Genomic DNA, 17808 nt, shown 5'->3' with positions numbered 1-17808 from the left:
GATGTGGAATGACTTTCATTGGAGAATAAGTCCAGGACAAGGAGGAATCTCTGTGGGGAACGGTGTCCTAAGGGCTTAATCTGCGCTAGTAGCACCAGTCATTTCGTTGAATTGTTTGTATCCTGTCTTTCCAGGCACTTTGTCCAGTATCCCCACTGCCTTAACCCGATGGACTGATGAGTGTAAAGTGCTGGATGCTGAGAGCATGCACGACTGTGTCGCAGGTATTTCACATCTTCTACTAGTCTGCTATTGGACTGACAAATGATTATTATTGTATTCCCTGATTCTCATATTGTTGCTGAATCATGCAGTCACACACAGTACACTTCACCCCTCTAACCCCACCCCTCTATTTCTCACTCTCCTCTCCAGTGGTGAAGGTTCCTATCCTGCAGCACCTGGAGACTCTGAGAGACGAGGAGCTGGAGGAGAGGAGGGAAAAAAGACGGAGACAGCTGGCTGAGGAAGAGGAGGCCAAGCAGAACGACAGAAGGACAGGAGGAGAGGAGACCAGGGAACAGAGTCTACAGGGCTCAGGACTGGGGACGGTCAACGGTGCTGCTGGAGAGACCACTGCTGGTACTGCCACTTTTTCTTTTTAAATGCCTTTATTTGTAATATTGATTTTTACCGGATTCATCGAAGTTTGAAGCTCTAACTTGTAAACAATTTTGCTCAAGTGAATTCTTTTCAGATAATGTTCTGGTCATTTTCAGTGTGCTATTTAGTAGCCTGACCTGACCTAACCCAAACCCTCTGGACCCTTCTGAAGCCAGTGGACAGACGGGCGGACGGACAGATTAGCGGGCTGTGGGCTGAGGTAGTAGTTTGTATAGTTTTAGGATCACACCAGATCTGGGAGATGACTATACAGTCTACTGTCTTTCCCACAGCAACGCCATGGCGACCCCAACTATCACCATGGAAACAACCGGACTGCCGTTTTATTGATCAATAAGATTTTATTGATTTAGGCGGTTACTCTGCAACTGATGGTTGGAAAACATATTACTGTGACAGTATTACGTAATATTATATTTCTATGCAGTGATGTTGTGGTGTGCTTGTGTCCGCTTGTAGTTGGGCTGGAACCGTTCTATGGCTGTGCTGTGGTGAGGTAGTAAGTTGTGTTGTTGTTGGGGATCAGGATAGTGTGCCCCGTACGGGAGATAACTAGACAACTTACTGCCTTCCTCAGTGCTGCCCAACAACATCTCACTGATGTCATGGTTACCTCTCTGACTCGGTGCTCCTCAAACCTCTGCTTGAATACCACAGACAGTTGCCCCGATAAAAGCTACAGTACTAGCACACCTGTAGGATCTGCCGTAACTGAAGTAGTGAACCTATTGCTCCCTACTGAGTTAGTTTGACTCATTTCCTGTTCTGTTTGTTCTCCCTTCAGTGACATCAAGTGAACCTATTGCTCAAAATCAGAACTGTTTGTCAGTTGTCCCCTCTGTTCTGTGTGTTTTCTCTGGTTCAGAAGGTGAGCCCCAGGGCAGTGGGGTGTCCTGTTTGGATCCCCCCAGGGTCTCAGAAGGCTTCCTCACCGCGCCCCCTTCAGGAGAGGTCACCCCCACCACCCCAGCCCCCCACGAACAGGCCCTGGTCTCCCTGGAGACCGCCATCAGCCAGCAGGTCCACCAGCCAATCGCAGATCTGCTCCTGGCCGAGTCGCACGCCAATTCGCTAGCCACACTGGCGGGGGCGGGTCTTCCTGACCTGACGGCTTCATCCGATAGGCTGAACTGTGAAGCTGAGGCATCCCAGATGGAAATGTCCCCGGCGCCCCCTATTGGTGAGTGAGGAGGAGAGATGATGGATGGAGGCAGGCTTTGACTAGCTTTGGAACTGTAAAAAGTATTGGCATGTTTGTTTTAGCTCGCCCCCAGCACTGGTTTGCCGAGTTGGCACATTTGAGACCATTCCACTCTTTCACAGAGTGATTTGGTGAGCAGTGAGGACACACATCTTGTATTTGCAGTGATGATGTTGACCAATCTGTCCGACAACAATCTGTCTTGTAAATATACCCGTCCATGGCTAACTACACATTGCTTCACAGTGAAATGTTAGTGTAAATATCGGAACAAAGCAGGTGTAAATGCAACCACATTGTTTTTCCCAGGATGTTGTCATCAGCCTATAAATAGAGGTGCTTATTGTATCAACATTTTGCTCCTCTTCCTCGTCTTCTCCTCCCCTGTCTTGCCCGCACCAGCCTCCCTGAGTCCAGACATCGTGGAGACCTCTGAGCCTGCAGCGGTGGGCGTGTCACAATTGGAAGGGTCTCCCATGGATACCAGTAGCCCCGCCTCTGCCACGCAGGAAGAGCCCAACCCTGCCCAGGCTGTCCATCTGTCTCAGGAGCTGTCTGGGAGTGGAGACAGCGGGCTGACGGACACGCACACAGACGCAGAGACCGGGTGAGGCTTTTAGAAGAAAAAAGCGATAAAAACGATACATTCCAAATTTGAATCCTAGCCCTTCTTTAGCTCTAGAAGATTTAGATTTATATCAAACATGATACATTCTACCTCACTTGTCAGAGGGCAACATGGAGCTACGACTGTTCCATATTGCTTATATCAATGTGATCTAATCAGAGGCTCTGAGGGAAAAATGAGCTAAACAAAACTATTTTTCTCATGCCAAGCCATTCGCCTCCTTCACTTCCTCCTCCTCTCTCCCTCCCTCCCTCTGTAGATCCACCGCTGTCTCCCCCCCTGGAGAGACCATGCCCCTGAGTGATCGTGCCAACAGCCAATCCCAGGCCATCCAGGAGGAGCCACTCCCATCCACCAGCAATGAGGATGAGGACCCACTGGCAGGTAAGATGAGTCTCATTGGTTGTTTCTGTCCCTCTCCCTCAGTGGTGGGCATCCAACACTATTCTAACGCGCCTGATTGTACTGCTCACCTGTTGCACATCAGGCGCCCTGATTGTACTCCATGGACAGTAGAGCTCTACATTTCTACAGTCGCCCCTCTCTCTGTCCAGGCATCAGTTTACCAGAGGGTGTAGACCCGTCCTTCTTGGCAGCTCTTCCAGAGGACATCCGTCGTGAGGTGCTCCAGAACCAGCTGGGTATCCGACCCCCGGCGCGCCCCCCTGCCTCCTCCACCCTCCCCTCCACCACCACACCAGTACTAGGAGGACCCGGGGTCACGGAGGTCAGCCCTGAGTTCCTGGCTGCCCTGCCACCCGCCATACAGGAGGAGGTGGGGAACAAAACTTAGGACTATTAAAAAATCATATTATTTAACCAGCCATGTAGTTGTAGGACTGAACTGTGTAAGAATTATTTTGAAGACGTTATGAATTCTCAATAAAGCCTGTATATGTTGTTGAACTTATTTTGGTTTAAAGTGGTATAGTTCTAGAAGCCTCCAAGTCTGTCGAACCTGCCTCTTCCCCCTCCCTTATCCCTGTCTCTCTCGCTCCCCCAGGTGCTAGCTCAGCAGAGGGCGGAGCAGCAGCGTAGAGAGCTGTCCCAGCAGCCAACGCAGGGCGACACTCCCCTGGACCCTGTCACCTTCATCCAGACCCTCCCCTCGGAGCTGCGTCGCTCCGTCCTGGAAGATATGGAGGACAGCGTACTGGCAGTGATGCCCCCGGACATCGCCGCCGAGGCAGCCGCGCTGCGCCGCGAGCAGGAGGTGAGTGTAAGATTCGTTTTTCTACACACTATCACCAAGTAACACAACTGTTCCAACCCACATAGAATATATTGGATAAAAAACAGAATTTATCAAATACTGTTTCGGCTACATCATGTGCTTAGATGTAAAACATGAGAAACCCCTTCTTATTATGCAGTTATTTCATCATCGCATTGAATGTAAATTTGACATCAACAGGCTCGCCAGAGACAGCTGATGCACGAGAGGCTATTTGGCCATAGTTCAAGCTCAGCCCTGTCGGCCATTTTGAGGTCGCCTGCGTTTACCAGCCGCCTGGGGGGAAACCGAGGAGTACAGTACACCCGCCTAGCCGTGCAGAGAGGAGGGACCTTCCAGATGGGAGGAGGGGCCAACCACAGCAGGTGAGAGGGACAGGATTGTTGGTTTTAAGGAGAAGGCTTGGTCTTAAGGTTCCGTCTAACGTGTCCTCTGTCCTCTCCCAAGGCCGTCTAGTTCCAGTGTGGACTCTCTGCTGCGTCTGCGTGGTCGTCTGCTCCTGGACCACGAAGCCTTGTCCTGTCTCCTGGTCCTCCTCTTCGTAGACGAACCCAAACTCAACACCAGCCGTCTGCACCGCGTACTCCGCAACCTGTGCTACCACTCCCAGACGCGTGGTTGGGTCATCCGCAGTCTCCTCTCCATCCTGCAGCGCAGCAGCGAGAGTGAGGTTTGTGTCGAGACCACCCGCCTGGAAGATGCCAGAGGCAAGCGGACTGCCGGAGGTCAGGGAGGTTACGGAGGGAGTAAAGGATCTACGACCACAGCTACCTCCTCCCTCTCCTCCTCTTCCTCCTCCTCTCTGGAGTTGATCAACAGGGTGGAGTCTCGTAGCTCCTCCCAGCTCTCTTGGCTGTCCGTTTCCATGGACGCGGCTCTAGGCTGTCGCACAAACATTTTCCAGATCCAACGGGCGTCGGGGCGGAAGCACGCTGACCGGCACTCTGCTGGGGGGACGTCAGGAGGGTCCGGGGGGACCCTGGGAGGAGGGGTACAGGGGGTTACAGCTGGGGTGACGTGTGCAGGGGGAGGAGGGTCGACTGTACACATCCACCCCCAAGCTGCCCCGGTGGTCTGTCGACACGTACTGGATACTCTTATCCAACTGGCCAAGGTAGGAGACAGTTTAGTGCTGGATGGGTGGGTGAACATAGTACCTCTCAGGGTTAGTGGGTCTGGAATCTGTATCAGTCATTCATTTTAGGACTCAGACCAGAGCCTTTGTATGTCTTGGTCTTTAACTCTATTTTTTTTTTACTTTGAAAGTGGGTTTTAAAATGTTATGGAAATAGTGAATTGTTAATGTAATGTCTCTCAATTAGTCCAGGTCATTAACCTCGTGTGTTACTCTCCTATTGCCAGGTGTTCCCCAGTCACTTCACCCAGCAGCGCTGTAAGGACCTGCTCTCCTCCTCCACCTCTGATCTGGACTCCCGTCTGTGTGCTGCTGCCTCCATCGTTACTGCAGGAGGCGGCTCTAGATCTACCCAGACTAACACCTGCTCCACTCCCTCCTCAGCCCAGAACTCCCTGGGCGGGGGTGCCTGTGGAACGGCCAACACCCCCCAGTCCCTGGGCATCTCCACCGACTTCTGGGACCTGCTGGTGAAACTGGACAACATGAATGTGTCAAGGAAAGGCAAGGCCTCCATGAAGACTGTTCCCCTAGGTGCAGGAGGGGAGGCCGAGGGGGCTCAGTACAGCCTGGAGGCCTCTCCGCTGGGCCAGCTGATGAATATGCTGTCCCACCCAGTGATACGACGCTCCTCCCTGCTAACCGAGAAGCTGCTGCGTCTCCTGTCCCTCATCTCCATTGCCTTGCCTGATAATAAGGCTACTGAAGTCCCAGCTGGACACCCGACGCCGCAGTCTACCACTGCCGGAGCTGGCAATCCCGCCACTGCCACCAGTGCAGCAGCAACAGCCTCAGCCTCTGCTCAGGGGACCACTGTAGGGGTGGTAGTTCCAGCTCAGGGTTCATCTTCCACAGCTATAGTGTCCATACCCACCTCTACTGGAGCCAGCGCAACCGGTGAGAACGCACCGCAGCTTCACTTTAGAGGCAATACACTGACATCAGTTTATCGGAGTGGGATAAGATAAGATTAACTTTGTCACCAAGGGGAGTTTGGGCTTGTCTACCCGTCACACAATACTAATAGTGTCAATGTTTATCTTTGTGAACGCAACAGGGTAACGCACCATAATAGAAGACTATAATGATGTGTGATTGTGATGTGATTGTGTTTTTTCTCAACAGGGAAGCATCGAGCAACAGTGCTCTGTATTGAAAGTGACACCAAGCTTGCCTCCACTGGACTCACTGAGAAACAACTGCAGCTCTCTGTCGAGGTACAGGACAGAAACCACTCTAAAACAACACTGGGAAGGCTCATAGCTCTCTACATGACTAGGTGTATCTGGTGTCGTAGAAACTGTTCAAACGTAGTGTAACACATCCAGCCGCTTTCAGCTGCAGGCTACAAAGCAACGTCTAGTGATGTCCCTACAGTAGTACTTCCTTCCTGTTGGTCTGTTTTCTTCCATTTGGTTCATAATGAACACCACCTAGGCTTTAGTAAGACGAGTGGGACTCTCCTGTGAGGCTAATGTAAGTGCCTCCCACCTTTTCTTACGCCAGGCTCTGATGAAGGTGTCCTACGCTGAAATGTACGCCTGTTTCTAGGTCCTGAAAGTAAATTCAGATCAACGCCGAGTGCTGTTCTTTCTTGGTCTTTTGTTTATTAGGGGTTTCATCTGTTGGAAGTGTCCTGAGGTAAGAATGTTTTTTTGACTAGAGTAACACTTCCCCGCCCCTCCCCAGGTGCTGACCAGTCACTCGTGTTCAGAGGAGGGTCTGGAGGATGCAGCCAACATCCTGCTCCAGCTGTCCAGAGGAGACGGAACCACCAGAGACACCGTACTGCGTCTGTTGCTGAGTGGAGCTAGACACCTGGGATACACACTTTGCAAACAGATTGGTTAGTAGGCCACATCATACACGAAATCATTCGTTTCAGCTTTGTATTCAAACTACGCACACTTCCAATGGTTACATTTGTTTCATTTTCACTAATATTTCACTTATGAACCAATGTAATGGTCAAGGTTTAAAAATGACTTGACCGATAGAACTCAGTGTATCTACTGATGGTGTTAAATGAGGTTTTCTGGACATAACGAAAGGTGCCCACAGGGGTCAATTCTGGGTTCTGAAATGTTTACATGAAATAATATTGACTTCTGCAAAACAAATGTAACCTGCGCTTGTATGCTGCTGATACTGTATGCTATTAAACCCATGGTTGACCAGGCTCGATCTAAACTACAATCTGCCTTCATTATATTACAGAAACACTTTATTCACCTGAAATTAGTATTGAATGCAGGTCAAACTAAGTATATGTTGTTCTCTGATTGAATAGGTCATGCCTGTTGCTATATAGTAGAAAGTGAATTATTCAGTCGACGGTCGTAGATTATGGCGACATCTATATGAACTTCATTAAAGCTGTTAAATGCAGTTCATTCTAGTCCACCGTGCTTTATTACGGGTGATGGGTTTAGTATTCATCACTGCATGTTCTACCAGAATGTTGGTTGGCTGCCTTTTGATATCATGTAGGTTGATACGTTGCTATGTTTTCATTTATAAAGCCCTTTTACTGAACTCACACTGTACCTAACATATTTACTAGACTTTAGACATGAGTTACCACCCCAGGTCTCAGGGCAATTCAAAAAGCTGATTGAGAACCTTATTATTGATCCATGTCTTTGTTATTTATGACTGTATTCCTGCTTACATTTCGATGTGTATTTTCAGTCATTTTTGTAATTCAGGGCTCATCTGTGAGAGACCGTGGTAGTCTCAGAATGACTCCCTGATGAAATAAAGGTTACGTAAATAATGTGAAAATGTAACCAATTTACTATCCTGTCTACCCCCCCCCCCCTCTCCGCTTCCAGGCACGTTATTGGCCGAGCTGCGGGAGTACAACCTAGAGCAGCAGAGGAGAGCCCGGGCTGACGCCCAGTCACCTGACGCCCCTGCCGAGGACACCTCCATCTCCGCCAGGCTGAAGGCCGGCAAGCTCTCTAGCAGGTGAAGAGAGCGAGAGTCTTGCAACATATGGGGGTTAGGGGTCAGAGTTAGGGTCCAGCTCTCTAGCAGGTGAAGTGATTAGGTCTGGGGATAGATGGGGGGGGGGGGGGGGGGGGGGTTACGGTTCAAGCTCTAGGAGGTGAAGAGGGAGGGTCTGGGGAGGCCGTAGTACCAGATGCTGTTTTTCTGGATCCAGATTAAGACCACACCTAAACTAAAAATCACTTTCAGTTTTAGTCCAGGGGTAGGCTTCTCTATTGCTTTTTAGTCAGCTTAATCTGTGTCTGGGAAACAGGGCCTCAGTGTCTAACTCAAGTGGTCTACATACTAGGACAGGGAAGACTGTGTGGAAGAACTGCTTCTATTAGATGTATTATCTTGACACTAAATGCCCAGTATTAAGGACAGTGTCCTGTTGAGGCAGCTATGTGTTTAGACTGACATTTAGCTCTCTTAACATTTCTGGTGCAGGCGTTCCGCTAGCGACCCACCTCGACAACATCCAGTGAAATTGCAGAGCTCCAATTTCAAAATACAAACTCAATATTAAACATTCATGATAATACAACTGTCATACATGATTCTTTAGCTTAGAATCTTGGCAATCTAACCGCATCGTCGGATTTCAAAAAGGCTTTACGGCAAAAGTACAGCATTCGATTATCTGAGGTCAGCGCCCCGCAACAGCATATTATCCAAACAAGCACGGGTCACAAAATCCCAAATAGCGACAAAATAAGTCACTTACCTTTGAAGATCTTCCTCTGATCGCAATCACAAATAAAATGTATTTATATAGCCCTTCTTACATCAGCTGATATCTCAAAGTGCTGTACAGAAACCCAGCCTAAAACCCCAAACAGCAAGCAATGCAGGTGTAGAAGCATGGTGGCTAGGAAAAACTCCCTAGAAAGGCCAAAACCTAGGAAGAAACAGGCTATGATGGGTGGCCAGTCCTCTTCTGGCTGTGCCGGGTGGAGATTATAACAGAACATGGCAAAGATGTTCAAATGTTCATAAATGACCAGCATGGTCAAATTATAATAATCACAGTAGTTGTTGAGGGTGCAACAAGTCAGCACCTCAGGAGTAAATGTCAGTTGGCTTTTCTTAGCCAATCATTAAGAGTATCTCAATCGCTCCTGCTGTCTCTGGAGAGTTAAAAGCAGGTTGGGGCAGGTAGCACGTCCGGTGAACAGGTCAGGGTTCCATAGCCGCAGGCAGAACAGTTGAAACTGGAGCAGCAGCACGGCCAGGTGAACTGGGGACAGCAAGGAGTCATCATGCCAGGTTTTCCTGAAGCATGGTCCTAGGGCTCAGGTCCTCCGAGAGAGAGGGGGAGAGAGAGAGAGAGAGAGAGAGAGAAAGAAAGAAAGAGAATTAGAGAGCATACTTAAATTCACACAGGACACCGGATAAGACAGGAGAAATACTCCAGATAAAACAGACTGACCTTAGGGATATCTTCAACCACCAACTTACCATCCTGAGACAAGGCCGAGTATAGCCCACAAAGATCTCTGCCACGGCACAACCTAAGGGGGGGCGGGGCGCCAACCCAGACAGGAAGATCACATCAGTGACTCAACCCACTCAAGTGACGCAACCCTCCTAGAGACGACATGGAAGAGCACCAGTAAGCCAGTGACTCAGCCCCTGCAATAGGGTTAGAGGCAGAGAATCCCAGTGGAGAGAGGGGAACCTGCCAGGCAGAGACAGCAAGGGCGGTTCGTTGCTACAGAGCCTTTCCGTTCACCTTCACACTCTCAGGCCAGACTACACTCAATCATATGACCCACTGAAGAGATGAGTCAGTAAAGACTTACAGGTTGAGACCGAGTCTGCGTCTCTCACATGGGTAGGCAGACCATTCCATAAAAATGGAGCTCTATAGGAGAAAGCCCTGCCTCCAGCTGTTTGCTTAGAAATTCTAGGGACAATTAGGAGGCCTGCGTCTTGTGACCGTAGAGTACGTGTAGGTATGTACGGCAGGACCAAATTTGAAAGATAGGTAGGAGCAAGCCCATGTAATGCTTTGTAGGTTAGCAGTAAAACCTTGAAATCAGCCCTTGCCTTGACAGGAAGCCAGTGTAGGGAGGCTAGCACTGGAGTAATATGATGACATTTTTTGGTTCTAGTCCGGATTCTAGCAGCTGTATTTAGCACTAACTGAAGTTGATTTAGTGCTTCATCCGGGTAGCTGGAAAGTAGAGCATTACAGTAGTCTAACCTAGAAGTAACAAAAGCATGGATACATTTTTCTTCATCAGGGTCCAGAGTAACGCCGAGGTCCTTCATAGTTTAATTTGAGATGACTGTACAACCATCAAGATTAATTGTCAGATTCAACAGAAGATCTCTTTGTTTCTTGGGACCTAGAATAAGCATCTCTGTTTTGTCCGAGTTTAAAAGTAGAACCTTTTCAGCCATCCACTTCCTTATGTCTGAAACACAGGCTTCTAGTGAGGGCAATTTTGGGGCTTCACCATTTTTCATTGAAATGTACAGCTGTGTGTCATCCGCATAGCAGGGAAAGTTAACATTATGTTTTCGAATGACATCCCCAAGAGGTAAAATATATAGTGAAAACAATAGTGGTCCTAAAACGGAACCTTGAGGAACACCGAAATGTACAGTTGATTTGTCAGAGGACAAACCATTCACAGAGACACACTGATATCTTTCCGACAGATAATATCTAAACCAGGCCAGAACTTGTCCGTGTAGACCAATTTGGGTTTTCAATCTCTCCAAAAGAATGTGGTGATCGACGGTATCAAAAGCAGCACTAAGGTCTAGGAGCACGAGGACAGATGCAGAGCCTCGGTCTGACACCGTTAAAAGGTAATTTACCACCTTCACAAGTGCAGTCTCAGTGCTATGATGGGGTCTAAAACCAGACTGAAGCATTTCGTATACATTGTTTGTCTTCAGGAAGGCAGTGAGTTGCTGCGCAACAGCTTTTTCAAAACATTTAGAGAGGAATGGAAGATTCGATATAGGCTGATAGTTTTTCATATTTTCTTGGTCATCGTTTGGCTTTTTCAAGAGAGGCTTTATTACTGCCACTTTGAGTTATGTACACATCCGGTGGATAGAGAACTGTTTATTATGTTCAACATAGGAGGGCCAAGCACAGGAAGCAGCTCTTTCGGTAGTTTAGTTGGAATAGGGTCCAGTATGCAGCTTGACGGTTTAGAGGCCATGATTATTTTCATCATTGTGTCAAGAGATATAGTACTAAAAAACTCTTCATCCTACGTCCTGGCAGAGTTGTGCAGACTCAGGACAACTGAGCTTTGGAGGAATACGCAGATTTAAAGAGCAGTCCATAATTTGCTTTCTAATGATCTTGATCTTTTCCTCAAAGTTTATGAATTTATTACTGCTGAAATGAAAGCCATTCTCTCTTGGAGAAGGCTGCTTTTTAATTAGCTTTGCGACAGTTTCAAAAATACATTTTGGATTGTTCTTATTTTCTTCAATAAAGTTGGAAAAATAGGATGATCGAGCAGCAGTTAGGGCTCTTCGATACTGCACGGTACTTTCTTTCCAAGCTAGTCGGAAGACTTCCAGTTTGGTGTTGCGCCATTTCCGTTCCAATTTTCTGGAAGCTTGCTTCAGAGCTCAGGTATTTACAAGGAGCAATTTTCTTATAACAAATGTTTTTAGTTTGTTTTTTATTATCGGTTGGTTAACTGATTTCTGTCCTCTGACGTCCTTGGGTAGGCAGAGGGAGTCTGGAAGGACATCAAGGAATCTTTGGGTTGTCTCAGAATTTATAGCATGACTTTTGATGCTCCTTGGTTGGGGTCTGAGCAGATTATTTGTTGCAATTGCAAACGTAATAAAATGGTGGTCCGATAGTCCAGGATTATGAGGAAAAACATTAAGATCCACAACATTTATTCCATAGGACAAAACTAGGTCCAGAGTATGACAGTGAGTAGGTCCAGGGACATGTTGGACAAAACACGCTGAGTCGATGATGGCTCCGAAAGCCTTTTGGAGTGGGTCTGTGGACTTTTCCATGTGAATATTAAAATACAAAAATTAGAATATTATGTGCTATGATTACAAGGTCCGATAGGAATTCAGGGAGCTCAGTGAGGAATGCTGTATATGGCCCAGGAGGCCTGTAAACAGTAGCTATACAAAGTGATTGAGTAGGCTGCATAGATTTCACGACTAGAAGGTCAAAAGACAAATGTTTTTTTTTTGTTTTTTTTTGTAAAATTTAATTTGCTATCATAAATATTAGCAACACCTCTGCCTTTGCGGGATGCACGGGGGATATGGTCACTAGTGTAACCAGGAGGCCTCATTTAACACAGTAAATTCATCAGGCTTAAGCCATGTTTGTCAGGCCAATCACATCAAGATTATGATCAGTGATTAGTTCATTGACTATAACTGCCCTTGAAGTGAGGGATCTAACATTAAGTAGCCCTATTTTGAGATGAGGTATCACGATCTCTTTCAATAATAGGAATGGAGGAGGTATTTATTCTAGTGAGATTGCTGAGGTGAACACCGCCATGTTTAGTTTTGCCCAACCTAGGTAGAGGCACAGACAGTCTCAATGGGGATAGCTGAGCTGACTACACCGACTGTGCTAGTGGCTGGATAACAGCCTGCTTCCTGGCCTGCACCCTATTTCATTGTGGGGCTAGAGGAGTTAGAGCCCTGTCTATGTTGGTAGATAAGATGAGAGCACCCCTCCAGCTAGGATGGAGTCCGTCACTCCTCAGCAGGCCAGGCTTGGTCCTGTTTGTGGTTGAGTCCCAGAAAGAAGGCCAATTATTGACAAATTCTATCTTTTGGGAGGGGCAGAAAACAGTTCAACCAGCGATTGAGTTGTGAGACTCTGCTGTCGAGCTCATCACTCCCCCTAACTGGGAGGGGCCCAGAGACAATTACTCGATGCCAACACATCTTTCTAGCTGATTTACATCTTTCTAGCTGATTTACATTCTGAAGCTATGTTGCGCTTGGTGATCTCTGACTGTTCCATCCTAACATCGTTGTTGCCGACGTGGATAACAATATCTCAATACCCTCTACACTCGCCTGTTTTAGCTTTAGCCAGCACCATCTTCAAGTTAGCCTTGACGTCAGTAGCCCTGCCCCCTGGAAAACCGTGTATGATCGCTGGATGATTCGTTTTAAGTCTAATACTGCAGGTGATGGAGTCGCCAATGACTAGGGTTTTCAATTTGTCAGAGCTAATGGTGGGAAGCTTCGGCATCTCAGACCCCGTAACGGGAGGAGTTGAGACCAGAGAAGGCTAGGCCTCAGACTCCGACTTGCTGCTTAATGGGGAAAACCGGCTGAATGAGCGACACCGGTTGATCATTCCTACAGCATTTCCCTCCAGAAGCCATGAGAAAGTTGTCTGGCTGTGGGGACCGTGCGAGGGGATTTGTACTAACGTTACTATCTGTACTTACTGGTGGCACAGACGCTGTTTCATCCTTTCCTACACTTAAATTACCCTTCCCTAGCGATTGCGTCTGAAGCTGGGCTGGCAGCTCAGCTATCCTCGCCGTAAGGCGATCGTTCTCCTGTATATTATGAGTACAGCAACTGCAATTAGAAGGCATCATGTTAATGTTACTACTTAGCTTCAGCTGTTGGAAGTCCTGACGAACCTTGTCCGGATAAAGCGTCCGGAGTGAAAAAGTTGAATGAAAAAAAAGTTGAGTGAGGGAAAAACTAAAAGTAAAAACCGTAAAGTTGTCAGGTAGCAAAGTAAGGTTGGCAACCAAATGCACAGCAACACATAAACAAGTCTGCAAGTTGTGAAATGACGATGTCTCAGTACTGTGCAAAAGCTCCCAGGAACACAATGAATGGTCGTTTTGTTCGATAAACTCCTTTATGTCCCAAATAGTCCGTTTAGTAGGCGTCATTGATTTCAGTAATCCACCCGTTCAGAATGCAGACATAGGAGGTCCAAAAGTTACCAGTAAAGTTTGTCCAAACAATGTTTCTAATTCATTATTAGGTACTCTAATATCTAAACTAAAGATAGTTCGCTCCGTATGAAATACTATTTTCAATAGGAAAGGAAAAGAACGCAGCGCGCTTCCTCGGTCACCCGCGCAATGAGACTAGCTTTGCCATAGAGCTCCCTGAGGATAAACAACTTTTCCTCGTTGGTTTTTCTAAAAACAAGCCTGAAACCATGTATAAAGACTGTTGACATCTCGTGGAAGCCATAGGAACTGCAATTTTGGAGGGGGACGTCTTTGTTTTCAATAGCTTAACCTTTGAATTGGCTGGCAGGTCAACAGAAAAACAATGTGTCCTCGGGTTTTTGCCTGCCAAATCAGTTCTGTTATACTCACAGACATAATTTTAACCGTTTTAGAAGCTTTAGAGTGTTTTCTATCCAATAGTTCCATGCATATGCATGTCCTAGCTTTTGGGCCTGAGTAGCAGGTAGTTTACTTTGGGCACCTCAGTCATCCCTGTACACGTCTCTCTGATGATAGTGTCATAGTAATGAATAGTCATCGGTGGTTCTCTCCTAGTGCCAACTTGACCTATTCAGATTTAGCTAAATATGACACTTTAAATAGATGCGTCTGGGAGATTAGAGAGACCCACAGTTTAAGGCTTGAAATGGATAACATTTTTATTTTAACATGGTTGTGATTTTCAAAGTTTATAGTCAACCATCTGTCAGTGTCTGATCATTTAGGCCACAGCTTTTTCCTTGGTGTGTCTGTATGCGTTTGTCTATACTGCTCTACTGCCACTCCGTTTCTGTATAATAACAGTACTTTGCCTTGTCGCCCGTCCTCGCGTGCTGACGGGGGCGCAGGTTCGACGGCTCTGAGAGCGTGGTGATTGTGGCTGCCCAGAAGCGTACGCTGGGCGGACGGGAGCTGCAGCTGCCCTGCATGTCTTCCCTGACCTCAAAGACGTCCACCCAGAAGTTCTTCCTGCGGGTCCTGCAGGTCATCATCCAGCTCCGTGAGGACACGCGCCGCGCCAACAAGAAGGCCAAGCAGACCGGGCGACTTGGTGAGACGTGTGCACTACTTACACATTACACAGAGAGGGCAAAATCAGTCATAGTAATGTCTTCAGCCTGATCTTTTAAAGAGATGAACTGGAACAAAACTGTTTTTATGAGCTGGTTAATATGACCAGGAAGACGAGAGCGGTTGAGAGCCTTCTCTGACAGGGATGGGATTTCGCTAATTATCAGGAATGACGGCGTTTCTATTTTAGACTTTCTATGTTGTCTGGATCACATCTCTGCTCTGGGTGTTCTGTAACTGGTCTCTCCTGTGTGTCCAGGCTCTACCAGTCTGGGTGTTCTGTAACTGGTCTCCTGTGTGTCCAGGCTCTACCAGTCTGGGTGTTCTGTAACTGGTCTCTTCTGTGTGTCCAGGCTCTACCAGTCTGGGTGTTCTGTAACTGGTCTCTCCTGTGTGTCCAGGCTCTACCAGTCTGGGTGTTCTGTAACTGGTCTCTCCTGTGTGTCCAGGCTCTACCAGTCTGGGTGTTCTGTAACTGGTCTCTCCTGTGTGTCCAGGCTCTACCAGTCTGGGTGTTCTGTAACTGGTCTCTCCTGTGTGTCCAGGCTCTACCAGTCTGGGCTCCGCCAGCAGCATCCAGGCGGCAGTCCGTCAGCTAGAAGCCGAGGCTGATGCCATCATTCAGATGGTGAGAGAGGGGCAGCGGGCACGCCGTCTGCAGCAGGCCCCCCCGCCCTCCGCCTCTGTCGCTGCCGTCACCACCTCCGGATCCTCTGTGGCCGCCCCTCATGCCCCCGCAGCTGCCCCCGGCACGGCGAGCGCTGCCACGGTTAGCATGATGGGCCGCATCGCACTGACAGAATACTGCTACTATTGAGCAAACTTGACTAAACACAAACGTGCATATTGATCCATACGCTCACGCATTATTGCTGTTGACTACATGACTCATACCGACCACATGCTCATTCTGAAGACCTGGCTTCAAATAGGCCATTTTTTTTGTTGCACTTCTGGAACTTATTGGTGCCATTGTATCAGGCAAGCTCAATCAAGTGTAGCTGAAGTATTTGAAAGAAATGAAGACTATTTTAACCACGGTCTGATGACATGCTTATTGACCATACACTCACACACTGCTATCGTTGACATTTCCATGCATATTGAACTTACTCTACGGGCATGTGAGCTGACAGTACTATTGACATCGTCATTGCATTTACAATCAGCCTACAGTACAGCCTAACATCCATGATGCATGACAGTAGCTGAAAACAGACAGACGATCCACTGCATTCTGACGACCTGTTTAAATACTATTAAAAATCATTTTATATACTATATCTAAGCTTGGCTGAGCTTTCCTGGCTTATTGGACCAATAGAATAGTCCTAAAATCTTGAGCTCCCCCCCCCCCCCCAAAAGAGAACCTGGAACTCCAGGCAGGCTAGAGCAGACCCTCAAAGTATTTGGAAGATTTCAAATAGTATTTGAACCCAGGTCTAGAATGGATGTGCTGGCTTCTCTCTACTGTATGATGTGAATTGAGGATGTGTGTATTGGCTGGCTGTCATGGCTTCATGCTTTTGCCCCCTCCCTCCCAGTCCCCCTCTGTCTGTGTCTGTCTGTAGCCTGTCATGGTGCATCAGCATGCCCCACTGGTTTTCTGGTTTACTGGAAAACTGTCAGCCTTGTGTTGAATTAATCACATTTTTCTTTCTTTTGTTCTTTCTCTCGCCCACCCTCTCTATTTCCCTCTTTCTTTTTCCCTCTTGTCTCTCTTGTTCGCTCTGATTCTCACTCTTTCTCCTCTCTTTTTGCCCTCCCTCCGTTCCTCTCTCCAGTCAGAGGTGGGGTCAGTGTCTGAGCCCCAGGCAGTCCAGAGGGATGATTCTCCCATGGATGTAGACCAGCCCTCTCCCCTGGAGCAGGACCCTGCACCCCTGGGTTAGACAGGCCTCCACCACAATAACCACTACAGTCCTCAGCTACCACAACACAGGTTCCAGCTCATCTTTATTGCAGTCACGCTGTGCAGATCAGATTTCACAACACCTAAAAAGGTGTTTCAGGAACCACGTTTGTATGAAATAGCCAAGTTCTGAGAGCAGTGTGACTGCAAAGAAAGACAACCTTGAACATGACCAGAGCCACTCAAACCACAGCAGAAGTACCATGCGTTAGGGAGCACTTGTCTTGGCATAGTGATTCTAACATTATTGTGTTTGATATTTCCTGCTCTTGTGCAGATGAAGAAGGCAACAGCCAATCAGAGACAGAGGAGCGTCTCCCGGACCTTCCCCTGCTGAGCGAGCAGCTGCTATTGGATGAGTTGTGGGACATGCTCGGGGAGTGCCTGAAGGAACTGGAGGAGTCACATGATCAACACGCTGTTCTGGGTACGTTAGGTTTACAATATTGAATCTCACATGGGTAAAACTAGGGCCCTGAGATTTTCCTGAGCGTGACATCTGTATACTAAGTGTTAGCACTATCTGTCGTAGAACCTCCATTGGAAAACCAATGTCCTGAATGTGTCAAAAGTAGTGGTCATTGATTTTGCAGTCATGCAGTGAAACATGGTCAACCCTCAGGCCATACGGAACAGGAAACGTTTGGAAATGGAATGTTTTGTTCTTACTGAACACCACCTTGGATAAAAGCCTTTTTTCACAGGAGTGATGACGTAGTCTGCTCACATCTCGCCTCTCCCTCAGTCCTTCAGCCGGCGGTAGAGGCCTTCTTCCTGGTCCATGCCACAGAGAGGGAGAGCAAGCCCCCTGTCAGAGACACCAGGGAGAGCCAGCTGTCCCACATCAAAGACGAGCCTCCCCCACTGTCCCCCGCACCCCTCACACCCGCCACCCCCTCCTCTCTGGACCCCTTCTTCTCTAGAGAACCCTCCTCCATGCACATCTCCTCCAACCTGCCTCCTGACACACAGAAGTTCCTCCGCTTCGCTGGTGAGTTCTGGGACTAGGGAGGAGGGTATAGCAGGGTATGCAGTATTTTCCTTGCGTTCTC

The 17808-nt window shown here is 47.8% G+C and overlaps 1 protein-coding gene across 50 annotated transcripts in view; it reads left to right on the top strand.

Annotated features, from left to right (window-relative positions):
* LOC110531242 (E3 ubiquitin-protein ligase HUWE1) overlaps nt 1-17808 on the top strand; it is a 91417-nt gene that overhangs the window by 60514 nt on the left and 13095 nt on the right. For 26 of the 50 annotated variants that reach the window (XM_090185257.1, XM_090185246.1, XM_090185274.1 and 23 more), the window contains exons 61-78: nt 135-224; nt 376-582; nt 1490-1804; nt 2228-2432; nt 2713-2837; nt 3008-3228; nt 3457-3672; nt 3868-4052; nt 4135-4801; nt 5050-5719; nt 5948-6039; nt 6512-6668; nt 7657-7792; nt 14610-14824; nt 15390-15613; nt 16629-16731; nt 17034-17183; nt 17502-17747. In XM_090185257.1, the coding sequence (XP_090041383.1) occupies nt 135-224; nt 376-582; nt 1490-1804; nt 2228-2432; nt 2713-2837; nt 3008-3228; nt 3457-3672; nt 3868-4052; nt 4135-4801; nt 5050-5719; nt 5948-6039; nt 6512-6668; nt 7657-7792; nt 14610-14824; nt 15390-15613; nt 16629-16731; nt 17034-17183; nt 17502-17747 (4224 nt within the window). The remainder of the gene's footprint in view (nt 1-134; nt 225-375; nt 583-1489; nt 1805-2227; nt 2433-2712; nt 2838-3007; nt 3229-3456; nt 3673-3867; nt 4053-4134; nt 4802-5049; nt 5720-5947; nt 6040-6511; nt 6669-7656; nt 7793-14609; nt 14825-15389; nt 15614-16628; nt 16732-17033; nt 17184-17501; nt 17748-17808) is intronic. The other 24 variants (XM_090185291.1, XM_090185290.1, XM_090185272.1 and 21 more) reach the window with 8 other exon arrangements.

Source organism: Oncorhynchus mykiss, chromosome 9, assembly GCF_057628025.1.
Source record: "Oncorhynchus mykiss isolate SJ-2025 chromosome 9, ASM5762802v1, whole genome shotgun sequence".
Classification (NCBI taxonomy): domain Eukaryota; kingdom Metazoa; phylum Chordata; class Actinopteri; order Salmoniformes; family Salmonidae; genus Oncorhynchus; species Oncorhynchus mykiss.
This window is presented reverse-complemented; position numbering and strand designations above follow the sequence as displayed.